At 42.0% G+C, this 25,533-nt stretch overlaps 1 protein-coding gene across 2 annotated transcripts in view; it reads left to right on the top strand.

Moving 5' to 3' along the window:
* AMPH (amphiphysin) overlaps positions 1 to 25,533 on the top strand; it is a 207,156-nt gene that overhangs the window by 55,980 nt on the left and 125,643 nt on the right. For both annotated transcript variants that reach the window (XM_063452081.1, XM_063452082.1), the window contains exon 2: positions 9,586 to 9,666. In XM_063452081.1, the coding sequence (XP_063308151.1) occupies positions 9,586 to 9,666 (81 nt within the window). The remainder of the gene's footprint in view (positions 1 to 9,585; positions 9,667 to 25,533) is intronic.

Genomic DNA, 25,533 nt, shown 5'->3' on the forward strand with positions numbered 1-25,533 from the left:
AAACATATTTACACAGGCTAAACTTAACAGCAGAGTGCTATGGTGAGAGATTACTCTGACTGCTTTTATCCTAAAGCAAGTATGATGGGAGGCAGGCATAGTGCAATATGAGCAGAGCGTGTTATAAGTAAACCGATAAGACTAATCGTTGTTTTAAACAGTGTTATATTATGTTACTTGCTTGTCAAGAAACCGCATGGGGTATTGCTCCGGATGCGGGAACATTCTTTTGGTGCTATCGATAGGCATTATTAGGATTACTGTCTCAAGTCCTAGCCAAGCGCCAGTAAGGTCACCAGGCACTAGCTAGTATGTCCTTTAGTATCTGTCAGTGTACTCAGCCCACTCCGCAAGGTGCGAATGCCGTTTGGCTGCTGGAAGCTTGTCTGCTGAGCGTCAGGATGGCAGCCTTGTGGGTTTCTTCCGTGCCGGAGGTCCATTCCCGACTGCCGCAGTGCCTTCTTCAGTGGTAAGGTCGGCTGGGACTTTCCGATGCCGTGGTGTCACTGCTTCCAGGAACCGCCCATGTTCGGCCTGAGGCCTTAGTAGGTGCTCGTGCCTGTTTGCCATTGATCCCATCAACAGGATCGTGGGCCCAGGGTTCCAACGGGTACCGATCTTCTCCCTGGGGGTATGGCAGGCTGTGGAGGTGTTCCTCCTGGTGAGTGCCCAGCTCAGATGAAGGGTGAGCGGTTAAATCCGCAGTGGTGTCCACGTGGGTGGTGCATTGTGCTGGTACACTAGTGCCCTGCGCCCGGCATGTCTCCGGATTTGGGGGCTGCTGGGCGATTCGGGTTGTTTGCTGGTGCCTATTCACCGGGGTCAGCGGTGGCTGTATTTGTGCTGCACGGGATTCAATTCGGCACCAGAACGCTGTGCAGATTTTCTCAAAGGCTGCATTGAAGTGTGCCTCCCAAGCAGGCCTCCATGTGCTCTCCTCCGCTGGCACCATTGTAGTTTCTGCTTGTCATGAAGGAGTATTCTGGGGGTTTGGTGAGTCCTTTGTGCTTTTTAGTTGCTGCGCCCCCGTGTGAGACCGGGATAACCCCCTCCGGTCTGGGGGGGGGGGGAATCGGGTCGATTAGAAGACTGTCTGGAAGACCGTCAGTCAGAGGTCCGCCAGTCAGGTAGGCCGTAGTGGGTAGTTTAGGTCGCGGACCGCGGACGGGGCTCCTCAGTCACCCTTGAGAGTTCCCCCTCGGCGTGTGGTTCAGATTTGAGCTCTTTGGCTTCAGTTTGATGGTTGCTGGGTTGTCGTTTTGTGTGTTTTGCCGTGGTTGTATGAGGAGCTCCCCTCAATTCGTCAGAATTTTAATTCGGACCGAAACGAATTGTACATGTCTCGTGCATATCCCGGCAACCCCAGCAATATTCCACCTCTCCAAATTTGAACTGCACAAACTGCATACATACAGTTGTGCTCAAAAGTTTGCACACCCTGGCAGAATTTGTGAAATTTTGGCATTGATTGGAAAGTATGACTAATCATGCAAAACCAATTATTTTATTGATTGTTTAACTCGTTTTTAAATCATAATGATAACAGAAATCACCCAAATGGCCCTAAACAAAAGTTTACATACTCTTGGATGTTTGGCCTTGTTACAGACACACAAGGTAAGACACACAGGTTAAATTGCAATTAGTGTCTGTGTATAAATAGTCAATGAGTTTGTAAGCTCTCACGTGGATGCACTGAGCAGGACACATACAGAGCCATGGGGAGCAGAAAAGAACTGTCAAAAGATCTGCAATGGAATTTTATAAAGATAGAAAAGGATATACAAATATATCCAAAGCCTTAAAAATATTAGTACTGTTTAATCACTTATTAAGAAGTGGAACATTTGGGGATCTCTTGATACCAAGCCAAAGTCAGGTAGACCAAGAAATATTTCAGTCACAACTCCTAGAAGAATTGTTTGGGATTCAAAGGAAAAACCCACAGACAACCTCAGGAGAAATACAGGCTGCTCTGGAAAAAGACAGTGTTATTGTCTCAAGGAGCACAATATGACGATACTTGAACAAAAATTAGCTGCATGGGTGCGTTGCCAGAAAGAAGCCTTTACTGTGTCAATGGCACCTAAAACCCCGGTTACAATATGCCCAACAATACCTTGAAATGCCAAGACCAAAATAGAGCTTTTTGGTCATAACCATAAGCGCTATGTTTGGAGAAGTGTCAACAAGGCCTGTTTTGAGCACAAGCGTACGTATTTTTAGTTTTAATTATGTTGTTTAAAAAATATATTTTTACAATGTGATATAAAACATTGACCACGTTAGATAATACCCACCCACATCCTGCTTCATGTTACCGAAGTACCATTATCAGATATCTCTTCTGATATAACTTTTACATATTATAGAGTGTAGTTGCTCACTTTTATATCTCTGATGATCTTGAGCTTCAAGACTAAATGTCAACCATCTGAAAGCCATGGTTTATACCAAAGCTAGTAGTAGTAATGAGTAAGTGAAAGGGTTGCTACTCTGCCTAATTTGTTTCTGCCAGTGTAAAATGTTAGGCCTAATGATGAACATCCTATAAAATTTCACAGCAATCTTAATTTAGAAGCATGATATCTGAACAGGTCACATGACCACAAGAAAGACTTTATAATTATTAAAGGTAAATTAAACCAAAATGTAATGCTTAAAGGGGCACTATGGTCACTAGAATCAGTACAGCTTAATGTGGTGGGTTTTGTGTCTATAGCATGTCCTTGCAGGCTTTTCAATGTAAATGCTGCCTTTTCATAGAAAAGGCAGTGTTCACATTACTGCCTAGTAACACCTTGTGTGAGTGTCACTCAGACGGCCACTAGAGCTTCTTCGTATTCAGGATGTCTATATCAGTTCCTCTGCATGGACAATCTCCATAGAGATGCTAAATGGTGTAGTGTGGCATTTTGCCATTATTATTATTATTATTATTTTATTATTTATGATAGCACCATCAGATTCCGTGGCACTGTACAATGGGATGTACATGCATGTACAATAGCCTTCCAAGGCTTTCCTATGGAAAAGCATTGGATTGGCTGAGATCATCAAGGTTGATGATCTAAGCCATGGCGGGCCAGTCGCGGCAAAACTCCACAGAGTTGTTTGTAGTTTTCACAGGCTCTCATAAAAGAATAATTACATTAAATAAGGTGAGCATATTTACACATTATTTTATTGAAATACAGGAAGGCTTCTTAATGATGTGAGAAGAAGTGTAAATAATCATTAAAACACAGGTAAGATTAATACATAAGTATTAATCCAGTAAAGGGGTCTCCTTTAATTTAAAACTAGTTGGTTGAAATCTATATGCTAGGTATTGCTATAAATGTTTTTGATTTGGTCATATTTAAACACTGGATTTATGTCAATATTTCTTGTTCGTATTTTTATATACCGTATATACTCGAGTATAAGCCGACCCGAATATAAGCGGAGGCCCCTAATTTTACCCCAAAAAACTGGGAAAACTTATTGACTTGAGTATAAGACTAGGGTGGGAAATGCAGCAGCTACTGGTAAATTTCTAAATAAAATTAGATCCTAAAAAAAACATTTTAATTGAATATTTATTTACAGTGTGTATATAATGAATGCAGTGTGTGTGTATGAATGCAGTGTGTGTATGAGTGCAGTGTGTGTATATAATGCAATGTGTGTATGAGTGCAGTGTGTGTGTATGAATGCAGTGTTTTTTATTTTTTATTATTTTTAATAATATTTTATTTTATTTTATTATTATTATTTTTTTTTCGTCCCCCCTCCCTGCTTGATACATGGCAGGGAGGGGGGCTCTCACTCCCTGGTGGTCCAGTGGCATTGGCAGTTCAGTGGAGGGGGGCTGGCAGAGAGCACTTACCTCTCCTGCAGCTCCCTTCTCCTCCGCGCTGGTCCGTGCAGCTCCCCTGTCAGCTCACACTGAAAGTCTTGCGAGAGCCGCACTATGGCCCCGCGGCTCTCGCGAGACTTACACTGGGAGCTGACAGAGGTGCAGACCGGACCGGTGCGGAGGAGAAGGGAGCTGACAGGAGCTGCAGGAGAGGTAAGTAAACGCTCTCTGACAGCCCCCCTCGTACACAGCCCCATGTCTGTATTATGGCAATGTAAATTGCCATAATACAGACAGTGACTCGAGTATAAGTCGAGTTGGGGTTTATCAGCACAAAAAATGTGCCGAAAAACTTGACTTATACTCGAGTATATACGGTAATAGAAATTAATGTAGAATGGTAAATTTAGGCGTGTGGCATTCCAATAAATTTTTAATATTATTTATTGTGCGTAGTCGGACTGGAGAGGGAAAAAGGTAGACTGATTAAAATCACTGAACAATTTTAAATTAGTCAGTAGGCAGCCTAATCTTATTGAGATCACCCTTTCTAAAAATAGGATAGATTAACACAAGCCGAGAATGGTGTGAAATTCTGGAGAGAGCAAGAAAATTTACATGGATGTGTCTTGAGAAAGCAGCTCATTATTTAAACCTGATGTTCTGTTCAATTTTCCCGTTTAGTTTAATTTTTATATGTGTGAAAGAATAGCATAACCAGGGAATGTAAATTATTTGGTCAATACACACTGCATATCTTGTACATGGGTATATCTCTCTCTCTCTCTCTCTCTCTCTCTGAAATAAAGGGTAGATCATGAGAGTATATATAACAGGTATAACATGTCTGAAAAGGTACAACCTATTTCAAATGGTTTCTCAAATTTGTGCATGACAGCACACTAGTCATTAAAATCCAAATGCATGACATGAATGCCACCGTGCAGCAATGGAGAATGCATGAGTTATTGATAAACCAGACTATACATAGGACACAAGATCATGTATTTAGACTGGAAGAAAGGAGATTTAGTCTAGGACAGTGGTTTCCAAACTGTGTGCGCAATGTGCACACAGGGGTGCTGCTGAATATTTCCCCGGTGCTATAATTATAGCACCGGTGGAAACATTACTGCTCAACAGGGACCCGGGCGAGTGCCTCGTTCCTTTAAGACCGTGACCTTGTAATGTCAGCTGGCTGGGAGGCACTATGGGAGGGAGAGAAGGCAGCCGCAACGTGAAGGGAGAGGAGCACGAAGAGCTCCAGACTTCTTACTCCCAAAGCAGCAGGACTCCAAGCCACCCTCCAGACACATAATGTAAGCTAACAGGAGGGTGGCTGGAGATATAAAAAAAAAATCACGGTGTAAGTGTGTGTATGAATTTGAGTGTTTGTGTGAGCGTGTGTATGTGCATAAGTGTCTGTATGTGTATGAATGTATATCCATGAGTGCGTGTGTGTGTGTGTGTGTGTATGAATGTGCGTGTATGAGTGTTTGTATGTGTATGAGTGTGAGTGTGTGTATGAGTGTGTATGTGTGTTTGTCAGGGTGTTTGTGAGAGTGCATACATCTGTGTATGTGCATCTGTGTGTCAGGGTATGTGTTTTTATGTCAGTGTGTGTATCTGTGTCATGGTGTGGGCATGTATCAATGTTTGTGTGTGTCAGGGTGCATGTGTGTATATGTCGGTGTGTATCTATATGTGTGTATGTGTCAGTGTCTATGTGAATTTGTGTGTATGTGTCAGTGTATTTATATGCATCTGTGTGTTAATGTGCATGAATGTGTAAGTATGTATGTGGTAGTGTGTGTGCATACATCCAAGCAGTCAAACACCAGCACAACAAGCACACTCCTGCAATCTAACACAAATATTACATACAAACACACCCCTGCATTCAAACTCAAAGAAATGATACAATTATAAAATTCAAACACCGGCATTTACTGGCACTATAGTGTAATATACAGTACATTACACTATAGCGCCAGTAAATGCTGCAGCGCTGTACATATATACAATCTAGAAATTTTGACTTGGGGTGCCTTGGAAAAATACTGGAATATTAAAGGGACACTATAGTCACCAGTAGTGATGTCGCGAACATAAAATTTTCCATTCGCAATTAGCGAACGCGAACTTCCGCAAATGTTTGCGAACGGGCGAACCCGGCAAACCGCCATAGACTTCAATAGGCAGTCCCCCACAGGGACTCTTTCTGGCCACAATAGTGATGGAAAATTTGTTTCAAGGGGACTAACACCTGGACTGTGGCATGCCGGAGGGGGATCCATGGCAAAACTCTCATGGAAAATTACATAGTTGATGCAGAGTCTGGTTTTAATCCATAAAGGGCATAAATCACCTAACATTCCTAAATTGTTTGGAATAACGTGCTTTAAAACATCAGGCATTATGTTGTATCGTTTAGGTAGTGTAAGGGTTACGCCCGCTTCACAGTGACAGACCAAACTCCCCGTTTAACGCACAGCAAACAACCGCAAACAGTCCATTTGCACAACCGCAAACTCCCCATTTGCACAAGGTTGGATACCAAGCTAGCCATGTCCCGTTCCTTGTCCTCACTGATGTCATTGAAGGTCTCTTCCTCCACCCAGCCACGTACAACACCAAGGGTCCCCGAAAGGTGACAACAAGCCCCCTGTATTTTTTTTAAATGTACACTACTGTTACACCAGATATGAGTTGCACTGGTGTGACACTGTGCCCTGGCAGGCCCTGAAACGCACACGTGTGAAGGAAACTGACTGCTATTATTTCACACATTTTATATAGCATTTTATGTTTGTTTGAGACCACCTTAAAATATTGGATATCGCTAAAAATCATGATCACTATATACTTTCTCTACAAACCTCTAAAACGAACCAAACTACTCATCCATCCTCTATACCACTTTATCCCACCTAGAACTAGTGCCCAGTTAAAATACTTGACTCTTACTTACCCACACTCAGTCATGCCACACACATTTCACCACTACTCTCACTGAATCCCTCTCACTACATCTTCTACATCAGAACACTACTCCTAAGATTGGGTTGTATCCATGTCTCGGGTCTTTCATTTAGAATAGGGGCAGCTTTGGTCTCCTTCAACACTGACACTCCAGTGCATATTATTAAAAGATTGGGCAGATTGGGCAGATGGAAATCCTCAGTCTACAACCGATATATTCCTCATCCCGAGAAAGAAATGAGGAAAGCTTTTAAAAGTTTGGCTTTGTAAATTTGATGCAATAAGTGTGTTTTTCTTTAATACCTTTTCACCCTCTTTGCATGAACCCTCTTTGCATGAACCCGATTTACATATATTACTAATATGTTTCTGAACATATATATTATATTATTCACTCACTCACTCTCTGGGCCGGCCTAAGGCATCATGCTGCCTATGTCCAATGATAAATGACTATGGGGATAATGTATAATAAACACAGGTTACTGGCTATGGGAGGGATAATGTATAATAAACACAGGTTACTGGCTATGGGGGGATAATGTATAATAAAAACAGGTTACTGGCTATGGGAGGGATAATGTATAATAAACACAGGTTACTGGCTATGGGGGGATAATGTATAATAAACACAGGTTACTGGCTATGGAGGGATAATGTATAATAAACACAGGTTACTGGCTATGGGAGGATGATTTATAATAAACACAGGTTACTGGCTATGGGGGAGATGATGTATAATAAGCACAGGTTATTGGCTATGGGAGGATAATGTATAATAAACACAGGTTACTGGCTATGTGATGATAATCTATAATAAACACAAGTTACTGGCTATGGGAGGATAATGTATAATAAACACAAGTTACTTGCTATGGGGAGGATAATGTATAATAAACACAGGTTACTGGCTATGGGAGGATAATGTATAATAAACACAGGTTACTGGCTATGGGGGATAATGTATAATAAACACAGGTTACTGGCTATGGGGGATAATGTATAATAAACACAGGTTACTGGCTATGGAGGATAATGTATAATAAACACAAACACAAACAAAAATTATACAAAAAAAAAAGAATGCAGCTTCAGAATTAATCTAAATTGTATGCTGTCTAGGAGGTGGGAGGATCTGGGAGGGAGGGTCTGCTGCTGATTGGCTGGAATGTGTCTGCTGACTGTGAGGTACAGGGTCAAAGTTTACTCAATGATGACGAATAGGGGGCGGACCGAACATCGCTTATTCATATTCGCCAGCGAACCATTCGGGACATCACTAGTCACCAGAACAACTTCAGCTTAATGAGGTTGTTCAGGTGAGAACTATAGCTCCCTGCAGCCTCTCATGTAAACACTGAAGTTAGGAGCACCTTCAGTTGCAGTCACTCAGAGTGAACCAGAGGGACTTCGGAGTTGATGGAGGCATAATATGCCTCCATTCACTCAGATGTGCTGTCAACAGAGCTCAGGGCAGCACTGTGCACAGCATCCTGTGATTCAGTATCTCCTCCCTCTGCATGCAGACACTGAACTTTCCTCATAGAGATTAATTGATTCAATTCATCTCTGTGAGGAGATGCTTATTGGCCAGGGGTGTGTTTGAATTGTGCTGGCTCTGCCCCTGATCTGCCTCTTTGTCAGTCTCAGCCAATCCTATGGGGAAACATTGTGATTGGATCAGGCTACCACATGTCAGCAGACTGCTTGTTTTTCTGAGTCTAACAGCATGCAGACATACAGCTTCAGGCTTGAATACAGTAAGATTTTTACTATATTTATGGAGGCATGAGGGGCCCAGATGGTGGTGTTAACACTATAGGGTCAGGAATACATGTTTGTGTTCCTGACCATATAGTGATCCTTTAAGGGCTCCTTGAACCTATAAAGTTTGGGAGCCACAGGTCTAGGGCAAAGGAAATATTTTTTTTACAGTAAGAACAAGGATGTGGAATTCTCTGCCCGAAGAGGTGGTTATATTGGAGTCTATACAGATGTTTAAACAGAAACTAGATTAAATACGTGCAAAAACATAACATACAGGGATATCATTTTAATTAGTGTGGTAATAGCTTTTCGATCCAAGGAGGTTCATGTTTTGTGCCTTCTTTTAGATCAACAGCAAAAATAAATGTAAATAAGGCTGAACTTGACGGAATCATTCCTTGTTAGCTATGCAACTATATTACGTAATTGACACTGATCTTGGGTAGGCTAGTAACTAGTAAGCCAAAGATCAGTGGCAAGTGCGACAAAACACCTCTACATGCAGATGTAGCCACTATAGGTATCAAAATAAGGAAAAATGCTCTGGTCCCCATAACAACTTCAAAATGATGTTGTTATGATTCCAGCAGGCCACGATTGATCTCTTATGTTAAGTGGTTACATTTTTAATGAACGGTTTAACCCTGAAGGCTGCCACCAGAGCTAAATCTCTAGGTCGCCCAGGGGAATCTGGCTTTTGAAATTGTGTTTCAGCTGAAGCTCTAAGCCAATCAGTAGCTCCTCATTCACAATAAAGGGTATGTGTCGGGAATTTATGTTTTTTCTGCTGAAAAAAAGTTACATGGATAGGACTGCAGTATAATGAGCACACCAAAAAATGTTACACATAAATATTATCATTTATTTACATGGATTATCAGTTACTGATCATTAACTTCATTATTCTTTAACTGTAAAAATGAATGCAAAGTAAAAATGTTAATGACAGTGTTTTGGTGCGTACCTTTCTTAGTGTTATTTTGTTTAATTTACAGGTCCTTCAGAAATTAGGGAAAGCAGATGAAACAAAAGATGAACAATTTGAGGAATACGTGCAGAATTTCAAAAGACAGGAAGTAAGTGTGTGCTTATGTCTTTCATATAAATTCTAATTTTGTTGGGTTGTCTGAAATATGTGATTGAGCCAAAATGTATTTTATATAGATATCTTATAGAATATTCAGGCAAACTGGTAACTACTTGGAAGGTGCAAGCCAGTAAACAATTCACCTCATCTCATAGACTACTTTGCAGCTTTCTGTGAAATAGACAAAGCTGAAATCATGTCTATAAACATTATTCATACACTTATAAAGTCATTTGTTGTAAAGGTGACATTTTCTTGTAACGGTTTGATGGACAGGTGTCCTGGATATTACTAGCAAGAACATCAACTTTAAAAGTGTTTTCCCCCTAATATAGTTTATTATAATGCATTATCCATATAAGAATTGTTGTAGAAACTCCAAAGCTTTTATCCTACTTTTAAATTCACTATTGTTGAACAGCTCAATCAAACAACCTGTTAGCCATCCAGGGCCGGTGCATCCATATGGCGGCACAAGTGGCCGCCATAGGGCGCCAGAGCAGGGGGACGCAAAAATCCGAATCCCCTGCCTCTCGCTGGGGGCTCATATTTTTAAACTCACCTCACTCTCCCTGCAGCCAGTGGAGTTAGCAAACCTCTCCTTATGATGTCAGGAGGAGGGGGCATGACTTCCACTGCTCTCTCCCAGGATCGCTGGGGAGTCTAGGAAAAGAACAGTGGAAGATACACCCCGTCCTCCTGACATCATTAGGAGAGGTTGGCCGACTAATCTGACTGCAGACTCCCAGACTCCAGATCCTGTCCCACTCCTCCCTGGACCAAGGTAAGCCTCAGGAGGGGGGGGGGGGGGGGGAATACACTAAAGTTTTTTTTTTATCCCCCTCCACAGCCCCTGTCCCTCTTCCTCAGCTCTCCTGTCCCCCTCCTTAGCCCTGTCCCTTTCCTCAGCCCCTGTCCCTCCTATGCCTGTCCCCCTTTCTCAGCCCCTGTCCCTTTACTCAGCCCCTGTTCCTCTTCCTCAGCCCTGTCCCCTTACTCAGCACCTGTCGCCCTCCTCAGCCTTGTCTCCTTACTCAGCCCCTTTCCCCCTCCTCAGCCCTGTCTCCTTACTCAGCCCCTGTCCCCCTCCTCAGCCTCTGTCCCCCTCCTCAGCCTCTGTCCCCCTCCTATAATTCTTCTGATCTGGCACTCTGAGATGAAATCTGGAGGGCAGACTGGAGAACCTGGAGCCTGAATTCTGACCCTCTCACAGAGCACCGAAACCGTGAGGAAATGTGTCTGCATCATGGACCACTAGGGAAGGATTTTTTAATCTCACTATTGGTTCGCAGCTGGCCAGATCAGAATAAATCTGTGTCATGCTCAATGAAAAAGGGCTGGTCAGGGAGATCTTTTGATTGATCTCCCTGCCGGTTTGTGCTGAAGCCTTGGCACAACCCATGTGCACGCCTATAACTATATGTCACATAAGTAGTCCATAACAGCTACTGTGACAATGGAAATGGAAATTTGAATTCTCTCATTAGGCCCATCAACATATAGCTTCCCAATCTAAATGCTAATTGCTCTTTTCTACATGTCCATTTTCTAAATTTGGGGTTGACCATCTTGTCCAATAATTATAATGTTGAAAGGTAATAGGATTTTTTAACAGTGAATTGTGGATTTTGTCAAAAAAGTATGCAAATGAATTATAGAAAACCCCAAATAAAAAAAGAGCAACATTTTTTATAATAATCATATGTGTAACAAAAACAAAATGGTCCAGGTAATCAGGAGGGAATGCTGTTAGCAGTCCTCACATTTTATAGTGAGACGTCACAACTTTGTCTTAGTAAAAACAGACTGCACAAACTTTTGAAAAAAAGATAAATGACATTGCAGTCTACAGCGGTGGCATTAAATTTTAGGCCATGCTATTCAGCATATTGCCTTTCATAATGCTGTATGATCAGCAAAAAACGAGACACAGTTTCCAGCGTCCACCTGAAGGTCGCTAACAAACACAATAATAGTATCACTCAAGGACAAATCTTTGTTTCACTAAACTTACACCTGGCACTCTGTGTTTGACCCTTTAAAGTCCACATTCATGACCCCTTAAGGATCCCAGTCTAGTCTGGTCCCTAAAAACCCCCATGCTGATGACCAGAGGAGATACTCAGGACCTCCTGAAAATATCTGCAGATCTGGATGTAGTTTAAGCGAAAATTATTACCCAGACAGGTTATGTCAAGGCCTATGAGTAGGATATGGCTGAGTTGCTACTATAAGATTATTATTATGCAATTATTATTCTAATTGTTTAATCACTACTATCCAGGGATAGCAAGGAAGGCAAAGGGGCAATTTCCCCCTGGGCCACTAACAGAATTTGTAAACTTCTGCCTCATGCTATTCTCAGATTAAAAGTAACTGGAGGTGTGTTAGCATGTCTGTTAGCATAATGCAGGAGTAAGGTAACAGGCAAGAATTGTGTAGGACCTTTACCAGTCCAGTACTGTTTAGGTTGGTGTTCCAGAATCTCAATGGTCTCCATGGCTTGACTGGCCCACTGGGATATTTCCCAGAAGACATGCAGGTTACCAGTGATGTAGATTAATTTAGAAATAAACAAATATGTTTAAATGTCTATCTGTTCCTGTCCAAATCTGAGATGATTAAATTGCGTATACGCAGAAGTACCGTATATACTCGAGTATAAGCCGAGTTTTTCAGCACATTTTTTGTGCTGAAAAACCGGAACTCGGCTTATACTCGAGTCAATAGTCTGTATTATGGCAATTTACATTGCCATAATACAGACTGAGGGAGAGGGGGCTGGCAGAGATCTTACTTACCCGTCCTGCAGCTCCTGTCAGCTCCCTCCTCCTCCGCCGGTCCGTTCAGCACCTCGGTCAGCTCCCAGTGTAAGTCTCGCGAGAGCCGCGGCTCTCGCGAGACTTACAGTGTGAGCTGACAGAAGAGCTGAACGGACCGGCGGAGGAGGAGAGAGCTGACAGGAGCTGCAGGACGGGTAAGTAAGATCACTGCCAGCCCCCTCCCCCCCCCCCCCACTGAACTGCCAATGCTGGACCACTAGGGAAGGAGCCCCCCTCCCTGCCATGTAACAAGCAGGGAGGGGGGACGAAAAAAAAAATAATTTAAATAAAAAATAATAAGGAAAAAAATATATTAAAATAATACAAAATAATAATAAATAAAATAATAAAATTGCCCACCCCCCCACCACTGCAACACACACACACACACACTGCACACACACACACTGCACACATACATACACACACTGCACACATACACACACACTGCACTCATACACACACACACTGCATTCATACACACACACACTGCATTCATACACACACACACTGCACTCATACACACTGCACACATACACACACACTGCACACATACACACACACTGCACTCATACACACACACTGCACTCATACACACACACACTGCATTCATACACACACACTGCACTCATACACACACACTGCACACATACACACACACACTGCACACATACACTGCACTCATACACACACTGCATTCATACACACACACACTGCATTCATACACACACACTGCACTCATACACATACACTGCACACATACACTGCACTCATACACACACTGCATTCATACACACACACACTGCACACATACACACACACACTGCACTTATACACACACTGCACACATACACACACACTCATACACACGCTGCACTCATACACACACGCTGCACTCATACACATACGCTGCATTCATACACACACACTGCATTCATACATACACACTGCATTCATTATACACACACTGCATTCATTATACACACACTGTAAATAAATATTCAATTCATATATTTTTTTTTAGGATCTAATTTTATTTAGAAATTTACCAGTAGCTGCTGCATTTCCCACCCTAGTCTTATACTCGAGTCAATAAGTTTTCCCAGTTTTTTGGGGTAAAATTAGGGGCCTCGGCTTATATTCGGGTCGGCTTATACTCGAGTATATACGGTAAGTTCACACTGACACATGGAGTTCAGGTTAAAAGCACTTCGAGAAAATTTAATGGCATCTGGCAAAAAACAGGCTTGCAAGCCCTAATAAGAGCAAAATTACATCATCATTGAATATCAAGATTACAGTAAATAAACATCATTAATTGGATTAAGTGTTAAGTGGTTAGTTAAATGCCCTCCCATCTGTATTAGTAATTGGCTTAGGGATTTGAGTGACTAGTGGGGCATCCTCCCATCATGGGATGTCGTAATTTCTGACAAGGATTCAGTCGCCATTGCTCTTTAGCACGAGGCTCTCTCGATGGGAGGGGGAATCTGGCAGCTAGCCATTTTGAGTACTTGGCACCGTTTTTGGTCAGTTAGTGATGTCAGACTCGTGGTCAGATTCAGGGTCCTTTTTATGAATAGAACATTTCATCTGGGCAGCTTTCTCATGGCCTTGGCTATACTTTGTTGCATGTTACAGGAGCTCAATCATTCCGGTTTGTTAGTCATGTCTTTCTAGAAAATACATTCTCTATTCAGTATTCTAAATGCTGTTAGAAAATCTTGTCATGTAATGAAGTTAAGATGGAGAATCTGTCATGAAATGTAGTTAAAATGGAGTTAGTACAACAATTCAATACAGGTTTAATAAAGGTTTTTAATAATTCTACATCAGTCCCCCCTATGAAATGTTAGATTCTAAAAAAGATAAACTTTATTGGTTAGTTCCAGAAGACATGTTAGCCCAAAGGCACAAAACCCTATGAAGTAACGGTTCTTAAAGTCTTCTTAGTTCTTCAGAGGGACATCATAAAATAGACAAGCTTACATTACCATATGGACCTGTGTTATCTGGAGTATAGGCACAACAAGTCATGGTGACAGGTAAACGTTGTTGGTTGCAATAGATATAATAAATGCAAATCAAAATATTATTATTATTAGCAGTGACGTTGGGAAAATGGACTCAAACTTTCCTTTAACTGCGAAATCATCTGGTACCCCCCCTTGGCACACCTATGGCATCAATATATATATATATATATATATATATATATATGTGTCAAACTTCCCTTTAGAGGGGTGCTCCTCTTTGTGCTCCTCTTTGTGTTCTGAAGCATGAATGTGGTGTGTCAAGAGTACCTTGTCATTGGTTAGGGCACATTTACTTATTCATCACAGTATTAAACCTGTCCCACGCTACATCAGTGTAGGTGGACTCGGATCATTTAGTCAATATTAATATCGCCACAAACTCAGGATGGGCAGATAATCCTGAGGAAGCTTGGCGTTTGGATCTCTTTAGCTTCACGAGGTCTCCTTTTGTGGGTCCCCGGCTTTCCATCGATGGCAGGTGGTCAGGCATTATTACGGCCATCAACCACCTACTTGTTGATATCTTTTTGTCTTCTAACAAGTAATTTTTCCTTTAGAGTCAAAGGTTTGTCAAAATCAACAAATGTTACTTCCCATGTTGCAGAGAGAGTCCTGAATCTGGAACAGTGAATCCACTGGGTGATCTCTGCAACTTTCACAATGCACTATTGGGTATATGGTCTTGGTTGTCACATTGATGTCCGGCTAGGCTTCTGGCCATCCTGGCAAAATGTCTATTATAACTAGTGCATATTTGACCCAGCAGCTCTTTGGCACCTGGATATAGTCACTTGGATTCTTGAAAGGGATAGTGAGAGTTAGCTAGGTGCTTAGGATTCTCCTCCTCTTCTGCCGGAGCTGTCCTTGGCACAAATGACACAGGATCGACAGTAACTGATGATTAGAGGAGTAATTCTAGGCGCTTCAGAGTATTTAGAGATCAAAGAGTTCATGAGGGTCTTGGATAGGTATAAAGTTCCATGGGCCCACTGCCCAGTACATGTTTTTGGGTAAACAGAACTTGAGAGTGTTGGAGTACAGCCCGTCTTCAAGGGTTGCCCCTTTCTGTTTTCCAGCTTTGTATTTCTTCAGGGTCAACAGCTGCTTGCCATTCTTTCAGAAGCTTGAGATCTGTGGATAGGATCTACATGGGGAGTATAGAAGTTTCTTCAGCGGACACCCTTCTGTCCACTTCCCTTGGTGCACTTGTGGCTTGGTTGGCAGCTTGGTCAGCTGAGTGGTGCTTCTTATCTTCCAGATTGATCCAAAATAATGTGCCGCACCCAGGGCATATCTTGAGTGTAGGTATTGGCATGTCTTTCTTCAGGCATTTTGCATGCCACTGAGAAGGCTGTCAATTCAGCGTCTTGAGCAGATGTGGGTGAGGAAAGTGAAGATGCTTGACGTACCTGATCTTCTGTATCAACAGCAAATCCAGTATGGTACCTTTCCTCTTTATCCGCAAACAGAGTGGAGTCAGGATCTGGTAAAGCTACTGCATGCTCTGTTGAGAGGTGTCTTGTTTCTTCTTTCATCTGTTCAAAGCAACCATGAGGAGCAGTAGAAGAGGTTTCCTCACCTATTTCTGTGTGAGATTGGGGGTATTTGTCTTTCTATTTACAGTTCTCTTGCTGACCCCTCTCTGTAGAGAGCTGATATTGATCTTTTAGTGTTTCATGTTTTTTTGTTCTAATGAGTCAGGTTCCTTTCATGAGATTTCTGGGGACTTAGTGAAGAAAACATGAGGGACAGCCACCTCCCAGTGATGATACAGGTGTCTTACTTCCATGGGAATCTGGGTCAGGACCGCACTATTTCCTTGAGAGTGCCCAAAACAGGTCTTTCATGATGAAGTGCACCTCCACCAGTCTGAATAATTTTTCGTTAGTGTGGTATTCCCCCCTGGGAAGTGGCGGAAGAGTGGCCAGAGCAACTTTTCTTCAAAATATAATGTTGTCAGGTAGAGGCAGAGTTGTCTATGGGCGGAGGAAATTGGTAAGGAATAAGAAGGGAGGAAGCATATAAAGGATATAGATATGGTGGTGGGGAGATGGAGGAATGAGTAGTGGATAGAGCGAGAGGGGAAGAAGGTGGAGTAGGAAGGACAGGGGAAGTAGGAAGAGGAGAAGGTGGAGTAGGAGGAGGAGAAGGTGGAGTAGAGGGAGGAGTAGGAAGAGGGGTAGAGGACAAGGTGGAGTAGAGAGAGGAGTAGGAGGAGGAGGAAGGAGTAGAAGGAGGAGAAGGTGGAGTAGGAGGAGGAGTAGAGGAGAAGTAGGAGGAGAGAGGAGAAGGTGGAGTAGAGGTAGGAGGAGAAAGTGGAGTAGAGGGAGGAGTAGAAAGAGGAGGGAGGAGTAAGAGCAGGAAGAAGGAGTAGGAGTAGGAGAAGGTGGAGTAGAGGGAGGAGTAGGAGGAGGAGGGAGGAGTAAGAGCAGGAGGAAGGAGTAGGAGGAGGAGAAGGAGGAGTAGAGGAGAAGCAGGAGGAGAGAGGAGAAGGTGGAGTAGAGGGAGGAGTAGGAGGAGAAAGTGGAGTAGAGGGAGGAGTAGAAAGAGGAGGGAGGAGTAAGAGCAGGAAGAAGGAGTAGGAGGAGGAGTAGAGGAGAAGTAGGAGGAGAGCGGAGAAGGTGGAGTAGAGGGAGGAGTAGGAGGAGAAAGTGGAGTAGAGGGAGGAGTAGAAAGAGGAGGGAGGAGTAAGAGCAGGAAGAAGGAGTAGGAGGAGGAGTAGAGGAGAAGTAGGAGGAGAGAGGAGAAGGTGGAGTAGAGGAAGGAGTAGGAGGAGGAGGGAGGAGTAAGAGCAGGAAGAAGGAGTAGGAGGAGGAGTAGAGGAGAAGTAGGAGGAGAGAGGAGAAGGTGGAGTAGAGGGAGGAGTAGGAGGAGAAAGTGGAGTAGAGGGAGGAGTAGAAAGAGGAGGGAGGAGTAAGAGCAGGAAGAAGGAGTAGGAAGAGGAGAAGGTGGAGTAGAGGGAGGAGTAGGAGGAGGAGTAGAGGAGAAGTAGGAGGAGAGAGGAGAAGGTGGAGTAGAGGGAGGAGTAGGAGGAGAAAGTGGGGGACTGTAGATGAAGGGGAGGGATCGGTGGAAGGAGTAAGCGGGGGTGGGCAGGTAAGGGAGCAGACAGGTGATGTAGCAATGGAGGATACATCAGAAATCAAGACTAGGTAGAAATGCAATGGAGGCTGCAAATAGCCCATGTACAACAACTATTAACTGGCCCTATGCTTTCCCTAGAGAAAAATAATAAAAGGCTAACATGCTCATCTTGTCTGCACAGGCCTCGAACGCTTCACTCCGTGGGTGCCCCGCAGTGGCTAGCCCACTACTTCTCCCACACCAGACTTGTGCCCGTGGAGACAGACGCTATCCCTGACTCTCGTTCTTTATTTTATTTATATCTATCTTCTCAAAACGTAATTCTTACTTATATCACAAATATACATTATCACAATTTTATGTCTCGCAAATGGGATAAAACTTATTCTACTCTTCACTGATAATGTATTTTTTTTTTATTTTAAGCATACAAACTAGACAAATAACATTGTCTTCTGTGAAATAAATGAAAAAAATAATGAGGATTTTGTTAAGCATTATAAACAGCTATACATTAATTCACCTTTCTTGTTTTCCAGTTTCTGGCTGTTAATGACAATGTACAATGTAATAGAGCAGCAGGAAATGCTAGCAGAATGCTTGGTTGCATAGGGAGAGGTATTAGCAGTAGGAAGAGGGAAATGCTCATGCCATTGTACAGAACACTGGTGAGACCTCACTTGGAGCACTGTATACAGTACTGGAGACCATATCCTCAGAAGGATATGGATACCTTAGAGAGAGTTCAAAGAAGGGCTACTAAACTGGTTCACGGATTGTAGGATAAAACTTACCAGGAAAGGTTAAAGGATCTTAACATGTATAGCTTGGTGGAAAGACGAGACAGGGGAAATATGATAAAGGCATTTAAATACATAAAAGGAAACAACACAGTAAAAGTGGAGACTATATTTAAAAGAAGGAAAACTACCACAACAAGAGGACATAGTCTTAAAAATAGAGGAACAAAGGTTTAAAAATAATATCAGGAAGTATTACTTTACTGAGAGGGTAGTGGATGCATGGAATAGCCTTCCAACTGGAGTGGTAGAGGTTAACACGGTAAAAGTGTTTAAGCATGCGTGGGATAGGCATAAGGCCAAGCACTTGCTGCTAGTAACAGATCTAGAATCAATACACTATAATGCCCAAAGTCTCAACTTCTATGCATATGCAATAATAAAATACCTGGGCTTACATCAAAAATTATGTTAGTCAGTCTTTAATCTTGGAGGCAAACATTATCCAATAAAGACAGATTGGAGCACACTCCCACCTTATCCATTTGTTAATAGTTAGGCTTATAATGTTTACTGGTTCCTTTTCAATTAGATCAAAACATTTTGAAACCAATCCTTAATTGTATTACCATTTGTTCAAGAAATCTTTGTTTATTAGAAATTTCTTTTAGTAAATATTCTTTAAGATAACCCTTCTTCCAGCATGTTATCAATATTTGTACACAAAGTTAAAAACCATTTGTTACTTACACGTGAATCGATATATATATATATATATATATATATATATATATATATATAAATTCTATCTACATATTAACCATCACTTGTCACAGACACTTTTCTGATATAGGGAAACTAATAGCAGGATTATTATAGTAATTGTAACTTTCTTGTTCATAATATGTGGGATTCAAGGAAAACAGTATGTCTTAAGATGGGATGAGCCTGACACGATATATGGGCAGATATGACCTCACTGATATGGTAAGGGCAGAGTGAGGGCAGGAGCCAGGACTGACATGTCACTTAAGGACAACCTTCTTTTGTTCTAGGGGCCATTTTCTTTTAGGGCATTTCAGCTTTACACTAAATTATAGCTTAATAAAATAAATCAGAGAAGCAACATTCTGTTCGGCAAAATGAAATACTAAACTGTGGACATACTTGACGGATTAAATAAGACAGTTTAAAACATTATACATTTAACAGCCCGTGAAGCTGTCTCTATACTTTGAAATAACATGATGCAAAAATAAACTCACGGAATGCAACTAACCTCCCTCATCATTCACCAGCTATTAATCACTTAACACGTCCAAATATATATATAACGCTACGGAATCTGTTGGCGTCATATAAATGGTAACAACAATAACAATATACAAACCCTAGAAACCTCCTATACGACACATCACTCCTATGTAAGTAGCAAAATACACAATTAGAACATTTTCTAGCAAAAACTTCCGTTGCCAACTCAGTATTTTCTGAATAACTCTACAGAAGAAACAAATCTGAATTTGCAAGCATGCAACCCCCCTCCCTCCCCCCCGAACCTCCGCACACGGAGACCAGAAGCAGGAGGGGGAGAGGGGGGGGGGAGCAAGAGAGGAGAGAAACAAGCACAGGCACAAGATTTAACCATGTCAGCACTGGAAGGACAGTAACAAAACAGAAGGATAGTTGCATTACAATTATTGCAAAAGCAAAGAGACACAAAGACACAACATTTAGTAATACTCTCAGTGAAACTGGGCTTTTACCATCTAATGGCTAACACAAAATACAAAAACCCCACAGCATTTAAGATTGGGGACCAGGGATGGTGACCGTCATTACTGACGGGATGATGGGAGTGGTCACCTCCTGGATGCCATGACAGGGCTCTGGCTGGGAGAGCTTCCCAGTAACACAATTATTATGATATACATACATTCTTAACCCTTTGTGATCTAGTTCTTCCTCAACCCAACCTTCCTGCTGAATAGCTCTTGCTACTCTGTACCAGTAAAGCATTATCTGTAAGCTTGCTTTCTTCTCTGTCAGTAATCTACGCCAGCTCTCTGGCTGCAATTTACCACATGAAGGCACAGCAATTTCACACACTTTAGCAATCTTTTCAACTCCCTTAACCATCTCTTCACCCTCTCTGCCTTCAACTAGATCACACGCTAGCCAGCCCTTACCGGGCTTTCCCAATCCCTGTCCCATACCCCCTTTAAAAGGCGTCCCAGATATAGGGGAAAGAAGATGAAACAGAGTGTCTACAATGGTCGACTGCCACTCAGAAAGGGTGGGTCCCCCCAAGTGCGTCTTCCCAAAACGTAGACTAGTCACTAATTCTGCCTAGAAGCGAGGTGAGAAGTGTGTGACCAATCACTTCTCTCACAAGAGAAATAGGAGTGGATAGTGTAAATAACACAGGAAGTAGAGTAAAAAGTTAAAGTGAAGTGAAAGTAGAGACAGACACAGGAGTTTGAATGACTCCCAAATAAAACAACAATTCAATTGAAATACAGTGCATGCATCACAGTTCAAATAAAATCAACAGTAATCCCTTTCCTTTACTCATGTGGCCAAAGCCACCTCCCTCAACCTCGTAGTGTCCCCGCTCGGAGAATGACTTCGGCCACAGGAAACAGCAACCATCTCCGACCCGAATCCTGTATAGCCTCCCTTGTTACAGCAGTCCACTAAGTGTGGCCACCACTATCCTCACCCTCGTAGCGCCCCTACGGACCCACCCGTAAGTCTCACTACCACGTGGTGCTGGAGACAGCAATGCCTGCTTGAATCCACCCGCCACAAATAAAATTGGAATTCCACCAGCCTCAGCGCTCGAAGCTGGAGGGTACCACCTCTCTGCAAGCAGAGTTATGTGCACAATGAGGCTAGCTAGGCTATCAAAGTGACACCATGGGGAATCCCCAGGAAGCAATGAGTCTACACCCCTCCACAGATTCCCCCCTCCTCTTTTTCCTTACTGCTGCAGCTACCCAGCACCTAAAAGAGGTAAACAGGCAAAGAAGACCCCCAGGAAAACTTCCACAGGTCCACCCCCCTTTTTCCATACAGCCACAGCCACGTGGCTCCTAAGAGGAGTAAACAGGCAACAGAGGACCCCCAGGCAAACACCCACAGGTCCACCCCCCTTTATCCCAAAAGGGGTAAACAGACAAACAGAGGACTCCCAGGCAAACTACCACAGGTCCACCCCCCTTTATCCCAAAAGGGGTACACAGATAAACACTCTACCCGGGCACTTAAGCTAAAGACAGACCAATACAAACACACCCAGGCAACAGATAGACTAAATGCAGGTAAACAGGTGGGTAACAACAAGACACCGGGCAAGTTATTACCTGCCTTTGATGTCCTCCCGGTAGCAGTCACAGACACTTGGACGGGTTAATCAAAGGGGCTGGAACATACCGGCTAGGCTCTGCAGTAGTCTCTACCGTGTACAGGGAGGTGATCAGTCTCCTTTCCTTCCCCCAGGATTCCCCCGTCCAACAGCATCTTCCTTAGGACGGCTTACCGGCCAGAGGCCATAGCCCAGTGCCCCACGTTCTGGACGCCAAATTGATGTAGATTCATTTAGAAATAAACAAATATGTTTAAATGTCTATCTGTTCCTGTCCAAATCTGAGATGATTAAATTGCGTATACGCAGAAGTAAGTTCACACTGACACATGGAGTTCAGGTTAAAAGCACTTCGAGAAAATTTAATGGCATCTGGCAAAAAACAGGCTTGCAAGCCCTTATAAGAGCAAAATTACATCATCATTGAATATCAAGATTACAGTAAATAAACATCATTAATTGGATTACGTGTTAAGTGGTTAGTTAAATGCCCTCCCATCTGTATTAGTAATTGGCTTAGGGATTTGAGTGACTAGTGGGGCATCCTCCCATCATGGGATGTCGTAATTTCTGACAAGGATTCAGTCGCCATTGCTCTTTAGCACGAGGCTCTCTCGATGGGAGGGGGAATCTGGCAGCTAGCCATTTTGAGTACTTGGCACCGTTTTTGGTCAGTTAGTGATGTCAGACTCGTGGTCAGATTCAGGGTCCTTTTTATGAATAGAACATTTCATCTGGGCAGCTTTCTCATGGCCTTGGCTATACTTTGTTGCATGTTACAGGAGCTCAATCATTCCGGTTTGTTAGTCATGTCTTTCTAGAAAATACATTCTCTATTCAGTATTCTAAATGCTGTTAGGAAATCTTGTCATGTAATGAAGTTAAAATGGAGAATCTGTCATGAAATGTAGTTAAAATGGAGTTAGTACAACAATTCAATACAGGATTAATAAAGGTTTTTAATAATTCTACATCACCAGGTGTTGGGAATAATACACTTTGCCTATGCTGACCCAAGGCTCAAGCTACAGATGATAGGATGTTCAGTCTGTTTAAAATTGGCTAACTTGGAACATGTCAGCTATTTGAAATAATATACTTTATCTATATCCAATGCTTAGTGAATATACACCTAGACAAGAGCTATAGAACATTGTGTAACAAGTGTTATTGTTATATCCTGTATGTTTCTGATGTTGGCCTTATTTTCTGTGTTTCTCCCTTTGATCATAACTGCATAGTAATGTGTAATTTAGAACTGCATAGTAAATATCTTTAATTCTAAGTGTGTATGCATATTAATCCTAAATGCGTAGTTATAGTGAAACTTAGCTTTGAGCACAGTCCAAACATGAAGATACACCTGCAAGCTTGATATAGGTTAAGATGTTAAGATAAGGTAGATGATTTTATTAGGATTGGATAATGCTTGTAAAGACCACCCCTGTTTCCTTCTGAATATAACCTGTTACACCGCCCATTAAATGTCAGAAGTCACTTTGAACCTTACTTTGTCTTACCTCGTTCATTGGGGCTCCTCACCAGCTGATTTGCAGACAGAGGAGAAATGCAGAAACTCATGGGCAGGCCCTGTGGACAAACTGGGGGGTAGGCCCCAGGGGCCCAGACCTTGAGCTGTCTTAGAGGCCCAGAATTTCTGATGGCAGCCCTGCACAGGTTATATCTATGAAGAAAGCAGCACAGTATTATATATACACATGTGATTTTAAATGTGTAGATTAATGGTGCCATAGTAAAACTTGCATCCTTTATTGTGGCTCTGCTCCTGTTTGGGATCATCATTACTGATGATTTCGATTTCAGGCAGTCTGATGCCTCTCCAGAGCAGCAATGGGGATCTACAGTGGAATCACCTTGATGCACTAATCTGCATTTCCTCATAGAGATACATTATCCCATTGCATATCTATGGGTAGGTAATTTTCATGCAGAATGTGAAGGCTCCTAATGTCATTAGAGGTGTCCTTCGGGACAAATGTAAACACTGCAATGATATTATGCTTTAGTGCTTCTGGTGCCTAAAGGTTTTTAAAATAAGTCTTATAGAAATCTCTGTAATGCTAAGGGGTATAAAAGGGGTATGAGAGATACCTATCACTGCTCCTACCCTGACTGTAGGAATGATATCTTTGAAGTTTACATCCAATACTGTTTGGAAACGGGGTAGGGAGGCTTTAATTTGTAGGACATTGTTGGAAAGGACTCCAGAGACAGTTGTTTCTTTAGAAGCGTATTTCTGTTGTATAAATGTTGGTAAGTGATGCTTTACAGATTGAATTTCACTTTGCAAAGTAAATTAAAGTTGTATAAAAAAAAATGGGTTAACATATTTGGACACAGTCCCCAACATGAGCTATATTATATCTACAGGTTCCAGTTTAGGTGGTGTGAATGTGCACATCTGCCTTCAAAGGGCACCTCAAGCTCATTAGGTATTCCAATTACCACGGGCAGCTTATTATATCCAATTTAAGTGAAAGCTGTTTGGCATACACTATAGGGTATGTTCCTCACCTCTGCCTGATTGCATTCCTTAATGTCCTGCAAGTTTTTAAATAGTCTTTTGTTATTACTTGACTTGATATTTATGGACATTTTGATATTCACAGTGCCATACTGCATAAAAAAAAAAAAAAAACTGAAAATCCTGGAATACTTTTAAATAATACATTGCCTCATTTTAATACCCTGATTTTAGCAAGGAATCGCTACTTTTTACAAATGTGCAACCTTTGCAGATGACATTGTGAACGTGTGACATTCATTTGACATATGTTCATTTGACATGTTACTGCAGTTGTCAACATTTCTGAAATTGTCATTATTTTGTACTTAGGTAATTGGGATCATTACCGTAAATGGATGCTTTTGAAAAATAAATCAGCTTGTAACAACATTATTGTTTCAGTATTTATAAAGTCACGATTTCCATTTTGTGCCCAATGTTATACAACTCATTATCATTAACCTTTAACTCAGTGTAGTTTCTTTCAGATATAGAAAAAATAATCTGACAATAGTTTGTACCTTATGAATTACAATTAAATGTATAGCAGCAAAGCACAATTTAGTAAAAGTGCAAATTAAGTGTCAGCATTGCTAACGTGATAATTAATTATTTATGTTAAATACAAACGGCACACTCAGTGCATCTCAATGATGTTGTTGTAGTGCCTGGAGGAATTTATCTTATCTTACTGTTTACGAATAGTTTAACCCGTAAGTGCCCCTGATGGCTCTCCTGCCTCCTCCTTTAGTCAAGACTTGCATGCGAAAGCCTTTCCATGAATACCGATAGTAGATTGAGAGCAGCAGCATACCACATTGACTCTGATGGGAGGTTAAACTGTTAGTTAAAAATTTAACCCCTTAAGATAATGCAGCACCTCCAGCACCATAGTAACTGAGATGACACAAGTCAGGTCTGGTGCCAGGCCCTTTAACAGTGTGACCGGGCCTCTGTCAGGCCGTCAGTGTGTATGTTTATTTGTGTCAGTGTGTATATCCTAGCATTCAAACGCCAACACTATACACAAATACACCCCTGTATTCAAGCACCAACATTGCACACTGCATTCAAATGTCAACACTACATATACACCTCTGCATTAAAACACGACACACAAATACACATCGGCGTTTGAATGCCAACACTACAAACACAGAATTAAAATGGCAAGAGTACATACAAATACACTCCTATATTCACACACATATTCCATACAAATGCATGCTTTCATCCACAAGGATACTGCTCAGAATTACAACTCTTCTTGCCTTTTGGCT

This window comes from Pelobates fuscus, chromosome 4 (assembly GCF_036172605.1).
Source record: "Pelobates fuscus isolate aPelFus1 chromosome 4, aPelFus1.pri, whole genome shotgun sequence".
In the NCBI taxonomy this organism is placed as follows: Eukaryota; Metazoa; Chordata; class Amphibia; order Anura; family Pelobatidae; genus Pelobates; species Pelobates fuscus.